This window comes from Poecilia formosa, unplaced genomic scaffold (genome assembly GCF_000485575.1).
Source record: "Poecilia formosa unplaced genomic scaffold, Poecilia_formosa-5.1.2 Scaffold134, whole genome shotgun sequence".
Taxonomy (NCBI): Eukaryota; Metazoa; Chordata; class Actinopteri; order Cyprinodontiformes; family Poeciliidae; genus Poecilia; species Poecilia formosa.
The window spans coordinates 1,590,938-1,608,108 of NW_006800073.1; the positions used below are offsets into that span (position 1 = coordinate 1,590,938).

Below are 17,171 nucleotides of genomic sequence, written 5' to 3' on the forward strand. Positions count from 1 at the left end.
TTCATTTCCCTTTGAGATCAATAAAGTGCTTTTGAATTTAGAAGCAGTAGAGACCCCAATGGAAGTATAAAAATTTGAATTTTGCGTAATAAGGTCGTCCTTAGTGGATCTGACAGCTCCCTCTCTGGTACTCACTGCTGTGGGTTCGGATTTCCCCGGGTCGACTGTTCCACTCCGCTTTCATGCCGTCAATGTCATCCAGAGACGAGGCCCGCCTCAGGCTGCGGACGCTCTCATTGGAGCAGCTTCGAGGCAGCGCCCCCCTGGTGAAGGAGATGCTGGGGTCCAGCCGCTCCGCCAGCAATGAGCGCCGTTTGGTGAAGGACTGAGCAGCAGGCGAGGGGGGATCCAGGTCCTGTTCGATTAAAGCCTCAGTCTCAGACTGCATGCAGCTCTCCTTCGAAGGGATCCGAAACTCCTTCAGAGGGATGTCCTCGCTGCGCGGCTGTAGATGAGTTGTAATATAAAACATTACAAAGGAGAAGATACATTTTACAGTCATTTCATCCTACAAAGGCAGGATGAGCAGCTCATTTCATGTTAGCTATAAATCAAAGATCACCAAAGCTAAACAAAAACATCGGTTGCTAAAATCAGCCGGATAAATAAAAGCGGGATGATACCGATATTGGTGCCGATATATCGTGAATCCCTAGTTTCTGTTGTTTTATTTGTTAGAGTTGTTTTTGAACCATAATAAGTGAAACACGGACCAACAGTTTGATGTGTAACGATGGCACTTAGCAAAATGTAATGTTTAATGGTTTTCTCTGTTGTTGACTGTGTTTCTATAACTTTGTATTTGTGATTAATTGATTCCAGTTCCAGTGTTAAATGTTCATTAGAATTTAAAGTTTCCTCTTTGAGGATTTGTTTTTGCATTATTACGCCATCACGATAACATTACTTGAAAATGGTCTCAAAACAATGATATTATCATTTATCGCAATAACTTCTGGGACAATTTATCGTCCAGTAACTAGCCTACAACTACTATTTTAATACTCAATTATTCATTTTTGTGAATACTTCATTGATTTTATAGATTACCAACATACAAAATACAATTATAAGCCACACAAACAAAATAACATGGTTTTCCAAAATATGCCTATAAAATACATGCAGAGTGCTTATTATTTGAGTTTATCAAGCCAAGTCCTGACTGACAAATATAAAATACACTTTCTTGGTTAGTCAAGATACAGAAAATCTTATTTTCTCCAGGTGGAGCAAATTTCCTAATTCTCTCAACCACATTAGAAAAGAAAGGCGCTCTAAAATCTAAAATCAATTATTTTATCAATTATTCCGACAATTCATAGAATAAAAAAATGGCACATTGTGCAGATTTTTCATTTAAGCCACTTTATACAGTATTAGATGTACATTAAATGGTCCAAATAAATAATTAATTTTCCTTATTAAATAAGAAAATAAACATTTTATTGCACAAAATGCAACAACACAGCATTCCTTTAGTTAATACTTTATTGACTGTAGCAAAAGATACTAACAATATGCAAAAAGCTCAGTCGTTTCTGATTGACTTATCAATGCAGTGTAGGGCTAATCTGTTGATTATTTTTTGGATTAACCAATTAATTATTGAATTTTAACTGAGAGAATCTAAAACTGCCACTTGTGCGGAACATAAATATAATTAAGTTTTTAATTATTATTATTATTATTATTATTATTATTATTATTATTATTATTATTATTATTATTTTATAGACAAAATGTATATATTTGTGAATAGTTTTGACTTAATTTCTGCTTTGAATATGTTGTTCCTTCACCAAATGGCCTCTTTTGAGTCTTTATGCTCCAGTTAGCAATTAACTTTACAAAATATTACTTATATTGAATAAAACAATTATTTTTAGTCCACCTTTTTGGCACATTTAACTAGAAAGAGCAGCTTGGATTCTAAACACACCAATATATTTGTTACAACTCAAAATTTCCTGTCTTTATATGGAGTAAGATAACTGTCAAAAATGTGTGTGCATGATTATTATTCAGATGGGTGAAAATAGAGTCACGTTCATGTCAGCTATGTTTTCTTGGCCTGCTTCAGGGCCAGTGTCATGAAGAGATACTGTCAGGAAGTCTCTTCCAACAAGTTTACATCCTCAGAGGACAAAGAAAGACTAAACACAAGTGAAGGAATGTTTTTCAGAAGAGAAATATAAACTGAGGCCTTACAAAGGTTGCAAACTGATATGAAAAAGTATTTGTCCGCTAATACCTTATTTTTTGTTTGCTGTTTTCTCACAAAATCAGTCATGAGGTATTCACACAAACAGGAAATGACTCGCATTACTCTGGAGAAATTGTTTTAAATTAGCAATGATAATGACATTGAGAAAACACTAATGAGAGACACTTTCCTCTGACTCTCCAAACCTGTTTTATTATCAATGCTGTGGGAGCAACAGCAGCTGTGTATACACAAAAAAGAAATCTATAAATGTAAACTCGTCATTGTAGAAACCAAGCTTAAAGGAAATGTTTTGTTTGTATTTTTTTTCTCTGCAAGTCAAATTAGGCATTGAAAGAAGGATATTAGATATTTTTTCAATTATAAGCTACTTTTGGTAGTTCTGCATTGTGTGCCATAAATATCTCACCTGCAGGTAATCCACCACCACCCCTTCGCACTGATCTTTGGCCAGCGACGGCCTTTGCAGGGAGCGAAGTTCTGGTAGTCTCATCTTCAGCCGGCGGTTCTGACCTGCAAGGGGAAAAACTTACAACTTCAGATTCAGATACAAATGTCTGAATACTAACATTACGTTATTATTTTTGCTTGAAAAGGGGTTCTTAAAATAAATGTTTGCTTTTCTACCTTGTAGGGATCTGATAAGCAAGCGGCCATTTTCTTAAAAAACATGAGTTTTCTCTTATATTAACAGGGCCGATGGTCTTTTCACAACATAAGGAGCTAAAGTTTTCATAATATGCTTTATTTAAAAAACATTACATTTTAACATTATTTTGTGTTAGCTTACCGACTGATTAAACTGTGGTTTTTCACATCACTAAACTTGCTGTTTGCTATCTGTCATGTTAGAATTTTTCTCCGCTTTTCTGTCATCATATTCTCACCTCCGCGGCACATCAGTAATTTCAGGTTGAGAAGTTGAAACTCGGCTGAAAGTGAAACTTAAGAACTTTGTTGAGTGTTTATGTTTTAAAACAGAACCGCATAAAGAGCATTTAGCATCCCACACCGGACTCCGTCTGGACCGTCTCTCTTTTCTACTCTGGGATGCGCCGCCATCTTGAATTCGGTATCAACTGCTTAAGGGTGACCACCGGCGCCCTCTGCTGGATGGCAGCCAAACTACAACACTAAAACACGGTCTTCTACTCCAGGGATGTCAAAATCCCGAAGTTGAAAGTATTCCAAAGCCAAATCTTTTCTTTTTCCCCCTCCAATAGAAAAATAATAATAATAATAAGATTTTTTCCCCCATTTGTCTGAAAAACAATAAATAAAACATGTAATATTTTACCTTTGCCTTAATGTTTACAATTATTAAATTTTTTGGGCTTATCATTTTCCATTTTGTTAACTCTATAAAATGTTTATGTAGCTCATTTTAATCTAATAAACCATTAATTAACAATTAATCATAAGTCAGTTAACTGTTTGCATCCCTACTATCTTGTCAAAGTTTAAAAACTACAGGTGTTACTCCATATAGTCATGATTAACAATTAAAGACAGGTTTTCATTTATTACAAAATGTTATGGTTTTTAAATCTGAAAGTGTATTTACAGTAAAGCCATCCTTGGGTGACTCTCTGCCTTAAGCCTGACTTCTTGAGCGAAGGGTCAATGAGCTCCTGGAAGTCGAGGATGAACATTATCACATGGCCTTTCTCGTTTTTGACAGGTACGATATCCACTCGGCAGGGTCGACAAATCCCTGCAAACAAAAAGAGCTTTAGAAATATATTTAAAATGAGAAGGGGGCACCCGGATTTGAACCGGGGACCTCTTGATCTGCAGTCAAATGCTCTACCACTGAGCTATACCCCCTACATACAGATAACCACTGAAGTCTGTGGGAAAAATCGAGAAAGGGAGATAAAGGGCAGGTTAAAATCAGTCAGATCCAGAAATAGAAATACAAAAATCACACAGATCCGACACTGGACCAGGCATGCAAACAGATTGTCTGCGTCCGTTCGACAAGCCAGGGTTCAGCCTGGAGAGTCGGTTTCATTTCTGAATCATGTTGCATTCACTTGTTCCCTCATTTCCCTCTTGATCAGGCTGGGAGCGCAGCGGGAAGCAGGAGACAAAACAAATAGACGCTCAGTGGATTTGAGCTGGCACAATGAACTCATTTCCATGACAACAACACACCAGACCGCGTGCCTCACGACGAGATGCCGAAAGGAGAACACTGGGCAAAAGTTTTGAGTCATCCCTAAGTCACAAAGAGACACTTTATTCCAGCTTCTGTAGCTGATTTCATAAAAACAATACTGGACACAGTTTAAAGGACAGCAAACCTTTTAGAAACTATTTAGTCATGCAGCAGCTTCAAAGTATTTGACCAGGATCTGATATTATAGACCAGGGATGTGAAACTCATTTTCATTTTGGGCCATATCAACATTATGAATGTTCTGTGGTGGTGCAGGGGTTCAGCACAACTCTCATATGGAGGCCTTGGTCCTCAACGCAGCTGTCACAGGTTCAATTCCCGGCCTGGCGATCCTCACCACATGTCTTCCCCTTCTCTCATTACCCACCTTAATGTGAAATAAAGGCCACTAAAGCCTTTAAAAAAAAAAAAAAAGACTATGAATGTTCTTAAAGAGCCAGTTGTGCCAGAATATATTGGTAAGACACATTAAAATTACTTAAACCCAGGTTTTTCACCATTTTTGTGTAAAATATGTCTTACTGTGAAAAACTGTGGGGATCTGTTGATTTTAAATATTTATATTAGTGCGGTCAATCGATTAACAAGTTGAATAGGTTAATCATGCTGTAATAGATCATAATCATGATTAATCACACTACTTAATAATTATGATTAAACAGGCTGTAATTAATTGTGATTAATCACACTACTTAATTGCGATTAATTATAATTATTAAAGATCATTCATGCCGTGATTAATCACAATGAACCATAATTAATCATGAGTGATCAAGATTAACCACACTAATAGTGATTAATCACATAAATCACGATTGATCACTATGCCTAACTTTGTAAGCTTGAAATATAAACATGTTCATATATTGCACTCCAACCAATTAAAATGCAAGCAATTAATTAGCAGACAGCATGTAATGTCGTCTCTCAATACTCAAAAACAACTAAGGGAAACTTTCTCTGCCACACATGCACACAACCTGTTCAGGGAACAACTGACACATCAGATATATTTTATGTTTTAGTTCTAGGGCGCTCCACCCCTTTCTGATAATGCCCTGGACAACTGCCCACACAGCCAATATAAAAACAAACATCACTACATGCAGGTTTAAAAATAAAAGTTTTATTCCCTGAAGATGATCAGGTTTCCAGGTTTTTCAGGAAGCCATTTTGTTTTAAACGTTGATTTAGAAACATTCCACTCCGTTAAATTTCCTATGGAACCTAATTCTATATAAAATTTTAATTTGTGCATTGAGATTTACATTTATGTCTTGACTGAAGAAGATTGCTCAATATTTTTTTCTACTCTGAGCTACTTTTAAATTATTTTTAAACCAGTTTAACTGTAATCTGTTTGATGTGTTTTTATTATATGTTGTTTTTAACTTCTCTGTACAAGTAATTTGAGTTGTTTCTAACTAAAAGGTGCTATATAAGTAAAGTTATATTTCCTTGCCTTTCTATGTCCTGAACATGATTATCTGAGAGGTCAGTGGAATGATCAACAAGTTTTAAGAGGGGGCTATGGGCCCCTTTGGTCCCCCTTTCGGGGACACCACTGGATGTGGGGCTCACTTCTGTAGTTTCAAGCAAACAGTAACAAAAAAATGTTAGTAAGATAAAAATTTGTCTTTCAAAGAAGACATGCTGGAAGTTTTGTTTACAGAGAACCTGCAGGGTTTTACTGAATCTGTTCATTTTGCAGACAGAGACGTCTCTGTAACTTTGGGCCTTTAAACATGTTATTGTTAAGATTGTTTACGTTTTGATACGAGAGGCCACCTTCTGACTCATTTCATCTCCCCAGGCCTGTTTTTGTCTCCCATTCCTCACCTTCCTTGGAGTAGTAGAGGATCTCCACCTTGCGCTCCTCGGACCCAAGCAGGGCCTGCGCTAACTGGGCCAGGGCGCTCTTCATGGTGCCAGGACCAACCAAGAACTGGCAGGTGCAGGGCTGCTGCATGATCTCTGCCCGGGTGAAGCCGAACAGCTGGCAGAAACCTTCATTGCAGTAAATGATCCCACAGTTCTTCATCTGGGCATTGGCGATCAGAAACTTGCGATCTTGCAAGAAAGGGGTCAAACAAGGTCACGGTTATTCTTGGAAGAAGTAGCACAGTTGCAACAGAAACGTCTACAGATAGGGTGTGATTGAATCAGCCTGGAGGTCAGGGTGGATTAATTTCCAGTACGGCTTTTCAATGAACTGGTTCTCCTCGTCTTCAGCTGACAATAAGCTAAAGTGGAGCTGACGCTGTCCAGTTTTCCACGGCGCTAACGCTATTAGCGTCCCGGTTCCTCCCAGGGGATTTGACAAGAAGCAGGTGGCCACTTTAATTGAAACACTATTGTGTAACATTTTTTCTCAGGTAATGTGTTTAAAGCTTTTTAACCTTTTTGCTGACATTTTTAAATTACAGATAGTTGCTTTCTTATTTGTCCATCTTATTTGAGTCTTGTTATGTCAACAAGTTGAACCAATTTCATCTTTATTAAAATCTTTATTGACTCAGTTTACAGTAAAACTCAATTATAATTTTATTGTTTAATGTACTAGATGTTTTTATTTTGTTTATTCATAACTATGCATGTTGCAATAAATCATATAAATATTATTTGCATGATAAATTAAAACAAACTCGATAATTTCCATTTGCATGGTTTTGTCTTTACCCAAAACTCATCAAGTAGCATAGTTTTGGCTGTGCTATGCATCTGGTTCAAATTCAGTTAAATAAATCTAATATCAAACACTTTTGCTGACTGATTATTAATCGGTTAATAATCAACAGATCAGTCCTACATTATTTAAGGTAAGTCAAGCAGAACGGATTGATCTTTTCACGTTATTAGAAGTATTTTTTTTAAGTATCCTTTTCTGCAAAGTATTAATTAAAGGAATGCTATGTTACTATATTTTAGGTAAGAAAATATTTTATTTACAAAAGAAATTGGAATTAAACATTTTAATCTTTTAATGTATTTCTAATATTGTATAAAAAGTGTTTTAGTTGTTTTAATGAAAAATCTGAGTAATGTGCCAATTTTTTTATCCAATTAATAGATTAATGATCAGAATAATAGCTTGAATAATCAGTAAGTCAAATAATCAAATAAATGTGGTTTGCCTTGTCAGTTGTTAAAGCAGACACAAATATTAAACAAATCTGTCTGAACAGGGAAGTAATCAACCTAACTGGAGCTACACTACAAGCATTTTTCTTTACGTTTTCTACCTCCACACATCTCTGTATGCACAAACCCCCTGCTGTGTCTCTTCGGCAGTAAATGACCCCTTCCTGGAGAGGTCACACAACACCATCGATTATCTCCGTCCCTCAGGGAAAAAACAGTCGCAGAACTGTTTCAGCTGCAAAACCTGTCAAACTTCTAAAGCTAGAGCTGAAATAATTAATTAGATTAATCGCAATTAATCAATTATTGAAGTAATTGTCGACTAGCAATCAATTAATTATTAGCTGGAATACACAGACTGATAAAAAAGGCAATTTGTTAAGAAAAACAACAGTCAGAGCAGTAATTAAGTCAAAACTGTACAAATTATACATATTTTGTGTTTAGGATTAAAAAAATAACTTTATAAATAAGTTCTACCCAAAACTCAAAACTCAAGTGGTTTAATTTTAGCTTCACTCAGTTACAATTCAGTGAAAATCTGTTAATCATCTTTTGCTAGTTGGTTAATCCAGAAAATAAAAAAATCAATGTTCAGTCAAGCAGAAAGACAATGAGCTTCACATTTTTAAATCAGAAGTATTTTCATGGCTGCAGATGCATCATTTGCTACAAATGATCAAAAGTTCACTAAAGGAATATGCTGCTGCATTTTAGGCAATAACAATTTTATTTTCTTATTTATAAATGATTAATTATTAGAAAAACTTCAAGTGAAAAATCTGCAGAATGTGCCAAATTTTTATCTGATTGTTCAACTAATCGTCAAAAATAATCAATTGTCGATTAATCAATATCTGAAATAATCGGATGCAGGCAGTTTTATTACAAATTATCAAGCACACACTAAAGTAAAGCTATGTCATTGCATTTTAGACAATGAATTCTTTATTTTTTTATTTAAAAAAGGAAATGAATTTATTATTTCAATGTATTTTTAATATTTTATGAAAAAGGCTTAAGTGTAAAATCTGCAAAAAGTGCCAATGCTTTGTCCAACTGTTTGATTAATCATCAAAACTAATCGATTAGTTGACATCTGAAATAAGTGCACACTAAAGGAATGCTTTGTTATTGCATTTTAGGCAAAACATTTTTTTATTTTCTGATTTAAAAAGGAACTAAATTTACATTTTTCATGTGTTTATAGTACAGCCAAAGTGGAACATATTCAGAATGTGTCAATTTGTTATCCGATTAATCGATTAATCATCAAAAATAATTGTTAGTTGCAGCTCTAGTTGTTCAAACATAAACAATATCCAACTCTAATTAGTTACTGCTACGCATCTCGCTCACAAATCAGCAATAAAATGCAGCATGAAGATGAATTGGGACAAATTCTACAAGAGCAGCTAATAAAGGAGTTAAATGAACTGTGGAAGATGCATAAATAAACTCAGCGGCTTCAAACTGCCTCTTTTATCACAGCTTTGGTGGATCCAGCTGTTCGCTGCCCACACAGATGAGAGCGGAGCAGGGGGAGTTTTCTCTTTAAAGTAAACGTCTGAGCGTCTCTGGTGGAAAGCACATCCTGTCCAGTGTCATTATCTGGGGCTCACACCGATCGTCACGGCGTTGCTAAGCAGCACCACTGTTGCACGTGCGCTCACCTGGCCGTGCACATGCGCACGCACTTTTAGGGACACAGTTCAGGCATTACATAATAGACTTTTCCCTCAAAAGGAGCCTCCAAGAATCAGACATGACCAAAGGCAGAGAGTCAGAGGGAAAAGTGACGGAGTTTAAAAATATAAGAACAGACTAAATGTGAGGTTTAGGTTTACTTTACATGCAACATCTGTCCTTTTCCAAAATCCTGGATGTGGGGGAAGATTTTTGGTTGTCTCTCCATGTGAAAGAATGGAAAATGGGGCATTATGAGAGGCAGGGGAGCAGATATAGTACTTTGAGGTGTATGTAGACACTGTTTTTTCAATGTAAAAACAGCTGTAAATACAGACAATTAACTAAAATTAATTATTCCGTCATGGTTTTGCGGCGCCCCCTGTAGCGGCGCCCCTATAGTGGATACTCACTTTTTTGCGCTACTACACGCAGGTGTAATTAAACTGCAGCATAAAACATATGTTTAAAAAAAGGGAACAATCTCTCACCTGCCAGACAATAAAATTTTTAAAAAATCAGCCGAATGAAAACAAAAATGTACAACAAATGGAGAACTTCATGCTAAACAAGTTTATGAAGGATCAACTTTATTTTTACAGGGTTTTTTTGTTTTGTTTTGGGTTTTTTCTTTTTCTTTTTTAGGAAAGAACGGGCTTGCAGAATATTATTACGTGTGCTTCATTTAAGTAAAATTTTCTTCAGCAGATTAATAAATTGCATTTGCACTTACTTCGTTCGTCGAATTTCTTGATGATTGTGTCCAAATATGTGTTTTGGAGCGCAACATGACCGCGTCTTACAGGCATGTTGACGCATGAACTTCACCAGTTTAAAATAACCACGCACATTAAAAAACAAAACAAACAGCGGAGAGGGTATTAAACAAATTAAACAGAAAATACTGGGTTCAGTTCGGAGTTAATAAACAAACAGGTTCTGATGCGATGGAAGAGGATGGAGAGGAGGGCTGGTTACCCCGGCGATGGCAGATGCAGGAGAGGAAAAAACCTGAAAAAGTTCACTTTAATACTGCAGCAGTCAGGTCGGTAAATAAACACCAGGATCGTTCAGAAGAAACGAGGAAAGTTGTGAAGCGCGTAAAAAAGCCGTCAGTTTGGGTTTTAATCCCACTCAGGTTTGAACGCTGCGCGATAAGGATGCAGAGGAGGAGGAGGAGGAAGGTCCCGTTTTCCAGATTTACTGATCCGCTCCTCTTCCCCGTCACCCCAAGCTGCACAGAACTGACTCTCAGCCACAGCGGAAACTCTCATTTAGCCTTCAAAATAAAACTCTCTACCTCTTTCTGGCCAAAATGTTACAAAATTAAATATAATAATTTTTCTGTTGCGTTATTTAATGTTAAGGTTTAAAAACATCCCTATTTATTTATGTGCTGCTAATTACTATTTGTTTATTTTATATGATAGACTAACTCAAGCAGAAATTGTAAACTGGAAAGAAGATTACACTGCAAAAATAAAATCTTACGAAGTATTTCTGTCTAGTTTGAAGTAAGACAAAAAACAAAACAACTCACAAGTACGTTTTTAGTAAAATATAGGAGCTTCTTTTGAATCAATAATTCCTTAATATTAATTTTAAAAAGTTTTAGGTCCATTTGTAGATTTTATTTTGTACTTTAAAATGGCAAAAAATGTCTTGTTTTAGTGAAATTATCTGCCAGTGGAGCAAGAACGTTTTCATCAATATTAAGGAATTATTCACTTGAAACAAGCTCCTACATATAGCAGAAAAGTTATTTGTGAGTTATTTTTGTCTTATTTCAAGTGTACTGAGATTTTAGCACTAAAAAGTTAATAAAAATACTTGGTACGATTTTGTGTTTTTGCAGTGTAGATGCTTTTCCAAACATTTTCCAAACAAAACCAACCTGAGGTAATACTTTTCAGAAGCATCTTTCCACATCTTGAAAATGACAGTTGTCACATTCTTTTATCCAAACAAACTCATTCAGGTTTGGACTTTGACTAGGCCAAACTCCAAACCTAAATGAGGTGGTGCAACTGGGCTGCAGCTTTTGGCTCCACTGCTGCTCCAACACACCTCAGTTACCTGAGAAATGAATAATTTTTCATTTTTCTTCATCTAATTAGGGGTGGTGAATTTTTGGTTAAAACACGTTTGTTTTTCATTCAGTGGGTAGAAAATTCAGAAATTTTACTCAAGTAAGAGTAGAAATGCTTCATAATATAATTACTGAAGTAAAAATAAAACATACAAAATACTCCTAAAAGTAAAATTTTCCAAAATAAGTTATTTAAGTAAATATAACTGAGTAAATGTAATCCAACTCCAATGATATTTACATCTGATCAGACTATCAATCATGTAATATTTAAAAATTATATAATCAGATGGACCAAAATCATTATTATTTGAGTTTTATCGACTTGTTTCTGTAAAAACCAGTGAATAGCACCAGTCAGAATAATCAAAAATAACACAATCAGGCAAAAGAAAATGTTCCAAATCAGTTTCTTTCAATAATAAACATATAAAGCTTCGACAAAAAGTGCAGATGTGTGTCTGTGTCTGGTGATTTTTTTGGTTAAAACATGTTTGTTTTTCAGTGGGTAGAAATTCCAGAAATTTTACTCAAGTAAGAGTAGAAATACTTCATAATAAAACTACTCAAGTAAAAGTAAAAAGTACAAATACTCCTAAAAGTAAATAAATACGTAAAAAAGTAACTCAAGCAAAAGTAATTGAGTAAATGTAACTAGTTACCTTCCAACTCTGGTTTTACTTCATATTAATTTACTTAAACAGCTCATAGAACGTAACAACACCATAAGAGTTTATTAACGTTTTCTTTGGAAACCTTTCCTCAAAGGCTTTTATTTTGAAAAATCCCGACCGGTAGTTGCGCTAACCTTTCCGGCGGTTAACTTTCCGCAGTCTGACACTGACGGAGAGCAGACCCTGATCAGTCAACTCTCCTTCACTCCACATCACAAAGTGCTCAAAATAGAAACATCCTCCGGGTGCAGGCACACCTCTGACATATCGCGCCAGCCACAGTTACGATAAGCTTACGTCCAAAATGCTTTTTCTTATTTTATCTTTTAAACATCTGCTGTTGAATCCCGCCGCTACCGACGCTGAAATAAATCCGTCGAAACAAAACTGAATCAGAAACAAAAACCAGGCAATAAGCTCGAAGTAAATCCACACAAACTCTGTTTAACTCATCGTTGTCTAGATAAAAAAGAATTGTGATCCGGCTTTGACAGCTTGATTTTTAACGTAGAGCTCAGTTTTATAAATAAACGCCTCGAAGTTCTGCCTTAGCTTAAACAGCAGACACATACCTGGCAGTTGGAGAGCGTTCAGACACAAAACAGACATTTAGGCTCAGATGAAGGTCAACCAGGGAAGTGGCTTCTTGACTAATCCAGCGAACATTACTCGATTTGTTTGGGACAATCTGCCACGGAGGAGTTTCAATGACCAACCAAACAGAAAAACGTTCACAGCTCAGAGGTATTTCAACATTGACTGGGAATCATTTTTTACTGTTTGAATTTGGTGTTTACCAATGCAGAATAAAATGCGTTGCAAAAACTCAGAATCTTACCATTGTTATCTAGTTTCTGGTGGAAATAGTACACTTGAAATACGACAAAAATAACTTAAAAGTAACTTTTCAGGAGCTTGTTTTAGTCAGTTCATTAGTATTGATTTAACACAGTTAGATCAGATGGAAAAAAAGTCTTAATATAATTGAAATTATCTAGAGATACACGATATATCAGCACCAACATTATTTATCGGTATCGACCCTTTAACTAAAACTGGACCAATATGAGCAACCGATATTTGTTTTGATCTGTTTTTGGTGTTTTTTTTCCTCAAAGGTATAAAAACAGCAAAAATGTATTAAGATTTTGTGTTTTCGCAGTGTATAGACCTTGACAATTATTCTCAAATTTCACAATAAGATTAAAATCTAAAAAAGCATTCTATTTAAACAAAAGTGACAGCATTGGCTGATGATAGATGAAGAGTTTACTTGGTAAGATTTTGTGTTTTTGCAGTGTATAAACAATAATTTTTAACATTTTAGAATAATAGAACATCTTTCCTCAAACTGTTTTGTTTTGAAAAATCCCAACCAGCAGTTGTTTTAACCTTAATAAGATTGCTCAGGTAAAAGTAAAAAAAAAAAATAAATAAATAAAAAATACAGCGTAGTAAAAGTACTCCTAAAAATATATATTTTAAAAAATGTAATTGAGTAAATGAAACTAGTTACTACACAACTTTACTGATATTTGCATCTGTAGCTATTATTTTTTACAATTTGTGAATAAGAAAAATGTGCATTAGGTTTAAGATTTTGCAGTCAACCAAGTTGTAATATTATTTTAATTTGGAAAATGAATTCAAATGAATCATTAACCACTCTAAATCTGTGAACTTTGCTGCCATGGAGAGTGAAGGTAAAGTTGTAAAAAGCCATCTTCCCACTTCAGCAGCGACAGAGTCGGATGAAGTGTCCAGAGATTACAGAAACTGTGGCTTCGCTGTCGGCTGGAGAGGAGGAGGCAGTTCGGTTGATCTGGGTTTCGTCTCTCCAGAACTTGATGAAATGACGGTTAAAATTAGCCAAAGAGCGCGCGTGCCTTTCCATGAGCCGTGGTGTGAGCGGCGAGTGACGCGGGAACAAGAGGGCGACGAACAGGTCTGAAACACCGCCTGACCCGCTGCACCTGCTGCCACTAAGGCTGTGTTCACACTGCAGCCTGAAGCGATCCAACCCCTGTATCTAAGATTCAAACCCTGTTGTTCTAGTTCATCTAAAGCTCTTAATTCACCTGTAATGGTTTTAATTCCTAGATGTTTACATTTTATTTCAAAGAATGCTCAAAAAGTTGAAGGAAACAAATGATTCGAGGTTAGTCTTTCATTTCCACATTGTGAAAATGGTCTCTGTTTGATCTCTGGTGTTAACTCCTATATGAAGAAAAGAAACTGAGACAACATGTCGTCACTGGAAGATGTGAGTCACCTGAGCATGTTGCAGTTTTCTACAGGCTCATTTATGCTCCCTGGATTAAATGAATGTTTTTGTTTCAGAGCAAAAGCTGGAGGAGTCTGGACAGACTGGAAGGAGAAAAGGTTTCACGAAACCTCACCGCTGTGGTCACTGTGACAAGAGTTTTTCTACCAGCTCAATTCTGAAACATCTGCGTGTCCACACTGGAGAGAAACCCTTCCTCTGTGACGTGTGTGGAAAGACTTTTAGCCAACTATCATCTCTTAAGCAACATCAACTGATCCACACAGGAGAGAAGCCTCATGTCTGCAGCTACTGCAGCAAAAGTTTCAGCCATCTCGAAAGTTCATCAGCGAATCCACGCAGGAGAGAAGCCGTACAGCTGTGACCGATGTGGACGATGCTTCCGTCGGTCAGGAACTTTGAAAAACCATCTGAGAATCCATGATGGAGAAACAGCACAACCAGATCCAACACCATCTCCTGTATCGTCTTGATGTTTCACCGACAAACAGAAAAAAAGAAAAAACCTGTTTTAATTTAATTAATTTGAATGCAACTTATGGTGTGAAATTTTTGTTCCGATTTTCAGACTAAACCACAATATCATCTGAATTTACTGCATTGTAAAATCTGGTTTTAACAAAAATGTCACCACAGAATTGCTGGATGTTCTTTGAACGCTTAGCAAAAAAAGTTGAGAATTTTAGGACTCAGATTTTTTATTTTAATCTCCATCATCTTTTGTTCATCTGAAACCTTGATGGTCCTCGATCCAGCCTCCCGTAGGAGACGTCCCAAACCGGTCCAGTTCCTCCGGCCGTGTTCGGATCCGAAGGCTGCACCTTCCAAGGACGGATCTGTAAATTTAAAACTACTTAATCGTTTCTGCTTGACCTATTTAAGGCCAACTAACTTTTAAAAAATGAATTTTATACATTTTTAAGGCTTTAATTTTACACACAAACTTTTAAAAGTCTCTGACATGAAAGAAAAATCACATTTATAAGTTAATGTTACTTGGATTGGTTAAGTTGGCTTCTTATGCTCTGTGCGTACATGACAGCTGTATCCACTTCACACCTACTGCAGAGAGATAACAGGAACGAAAACAAAATGCATGGAGTTAACCCCGACCCTTCCTGTCGTTGTGCAAGAAGACTTTTCTGGAAAGTTTTATCTGCCTGGAATTCCTTCAGCACCAACCTGAGACCCCTTTCTGTCCCCCCGATAAGAGAAACATGCTGGACTTTACACCTTCTTACCAAGTCAGTTCTTCCTGCAGGGTCATAATAATCTGCATTTTCTATTATAGTTTTTTTATTTTTTTATTTAAAGGGGACTTTTTATTTTTCTAAATCAGTTTGCAAGTTTTTTTTATTAAATATTTCTTATTTTTAGTTTAGTTTTTATTAGTTATAATTTTTAGTTTTTTGGTTGATTTTTAGGAGCAGAATTTATTTACTCCTGAAATAAAAATGGAATATCAAGAGCTTGAGACAAAGACACAGAAAACATTTTTTAAAATTAATATTTAGGGATCATTTACTTAAATCATGCTCATTTATCTTGCAGAAAAGTTACTTTAAGTTAGTTTTGTTTTGTTTTAATCCAAGTGTAATAAGAAATTTGTAGTAGAAACTACTGGGGAAGATTTTGTTTTTTTGCAGTGCAGGAAGTGAAATTTAGTTCACATATCATGTTAATTCACTTTATTTGAGATGTTTTTGACACTGAAACCGCCTGAATGCCAAATACAATCCCTGCACATATTATGCTCATCTTTACTGAAATTATTCTGATATGTTGCATGCATGTGTCAGCAGGCAGAAAAACCCCAGGAGCCATCTGTCAGAGTGACGCATTTAAATACAAACACAAAACATCTCCAGGAAAGAAAGTATTTTATTGTTAGCATTGGTCAGAGCTAAATCAGCAAACATTTCCTAAGCAAAAAAAAATAACATTAAACATTAAAAAAAAACTAAACAAGGGCAGAAAATACATCAAAGTGTGTTAGAAAGGAAAGGAGACAAAGTAGGAGGCATGAATCAGTCGGTGACCTTGGTGAGGGACAGAGGCGGCGCTCCGATCTTGGTAGCGCCTGTCAGCGTGTTTCAGTCGGCGCTCTCCAACCAAAGCCAGGTCTGACGTGCCTCCATCTTCCCAATGCCAACATCCTCCAGAACTAAAACACCTAATAAGTCAGAGAGCGAGTTCTGCTGCTCTACTCATCATCCGCTATCTGGCCCAACGCCACAGAAACTGGCTGCCGCTCCTGAGCAGGAACCCCGGTATGTAGGGCAAAGGTCGCGTTAGCTTCCACGCCTTCAGCAGAGACCTGCCCGTCTTCATTGTCTGCAAGATGAGAGCCTGGTGCGGACGCTTCGGCCTCAAAAAACTGCAGTTTTTAAATCAGGAAACGGATTAGAGCCACCAAAATAAAAAAATAAATTTAAAATTCTGATTTTTTTCCCCCCAGAGTTCTGACTTTAAACTCACAGTTCCAACTTTTATTTTGACTTTCAAAATACATTTTTTTCAAAATAATTTTCTCTCTCTCTCAAGATTCTGACTTATCTCAGTCTCAGATTTACAAAACTTTTTGTTCCTCAGAATTTTTTTCCTCAGAATTCAAATTCTTAATTTCCTCCCTCAAATTTTTGACTTTAATTTCAGAATTTCAACTTTTTATCTCAAAATTCCCACTTTTTTAAAATCACAATTCTAAGATTTTTTTCCTCAGAATTTTTTTCCTCAGAATTCAAATTCTTAATTTCCTCCCTCAAATTTTTGACTTTAATTTCAGAATTTCAACTTTTTATCTCAAAATGCCCACTTTTTTTTAAAATCACAATTCTAAGATTTTTTTCCTCAGAATTTTTTTCCTCAGAATTCAAATTCTTAATTTC

The 17,171-nt window shown here is 36.0% G+C and overlaps 1 protein-coding gene, 1 long non-coding RNA gene and 1 other non-coding gene across 5 annotated transcripts in view; 1 reads left to right on the forward strand and 2 right to left on the reverse strand.

Annotated features, from left to right (window-relative positions):
• The window catches only part of kcnh6a (potassium voltage-gated channel, subfamily H (eag-related), member 6a), a 32,725-nt gene extending 22,245 nt beyond the window's left edge, over positions 1-10,480 (reverse strand). For 2 of the 3 annotated variants that reach the window (XM_016676404.1, XM_007562200.2), the window contains exons 1-5: positions 9,970-10,480; positions 6,249-6,479; positions 3,792-3,941; positions 2,637-2,740; positions 136-445 (exon numbers count right to left, since the gene is read on the reverse strand). In XM_016676404.1, coding sequence (XP_016531890.1) covers positions 136-445; positions 2,637-2,740; positions 3,792-3,941; positions 6,249-6,479; positions 9,970-10,045 — 871 coding nt within the window. In that variant the 5' untranslated portion in view covers positions 10,046-10,480. Of the gene's footprint in view, positions 1-135; positions 446-2,636; positions 2,741-3,114; positions 3,285-3,791; positions 3,942-6,248; positions 6,480-9,969 lie in introns of those variants that run through there. The other variant, XM_007562201.2, reaches the window with a different exon arrangement.
• trnac-gca (transfer RNA cysteine (anticodon GCA)) lies at positions 3,983-4,054 on the reverse strand. Its single transcript has one exon. It is a non-coding gene; the product is annotated as a tRNA-Cys (tRNA).
• A 2,628-nt stretch (positions 10,481-13,108) lies between the features above and the next one.
• On the forward strand, positions 13,109-14,870 carry LOC107837332 (uncharacterized). Its single transcript, XR_001663346.1, has 2 exons — positions 13,109-14,262; positions 14,340-14,870. It is a non-coding gene; the product is annotated as an uncharacterized LOC107837332 (long non-coding RNA).
• The last annotated feature ends 2,301 nt before the right edge of the window (positions 14,871-17,171 follow it).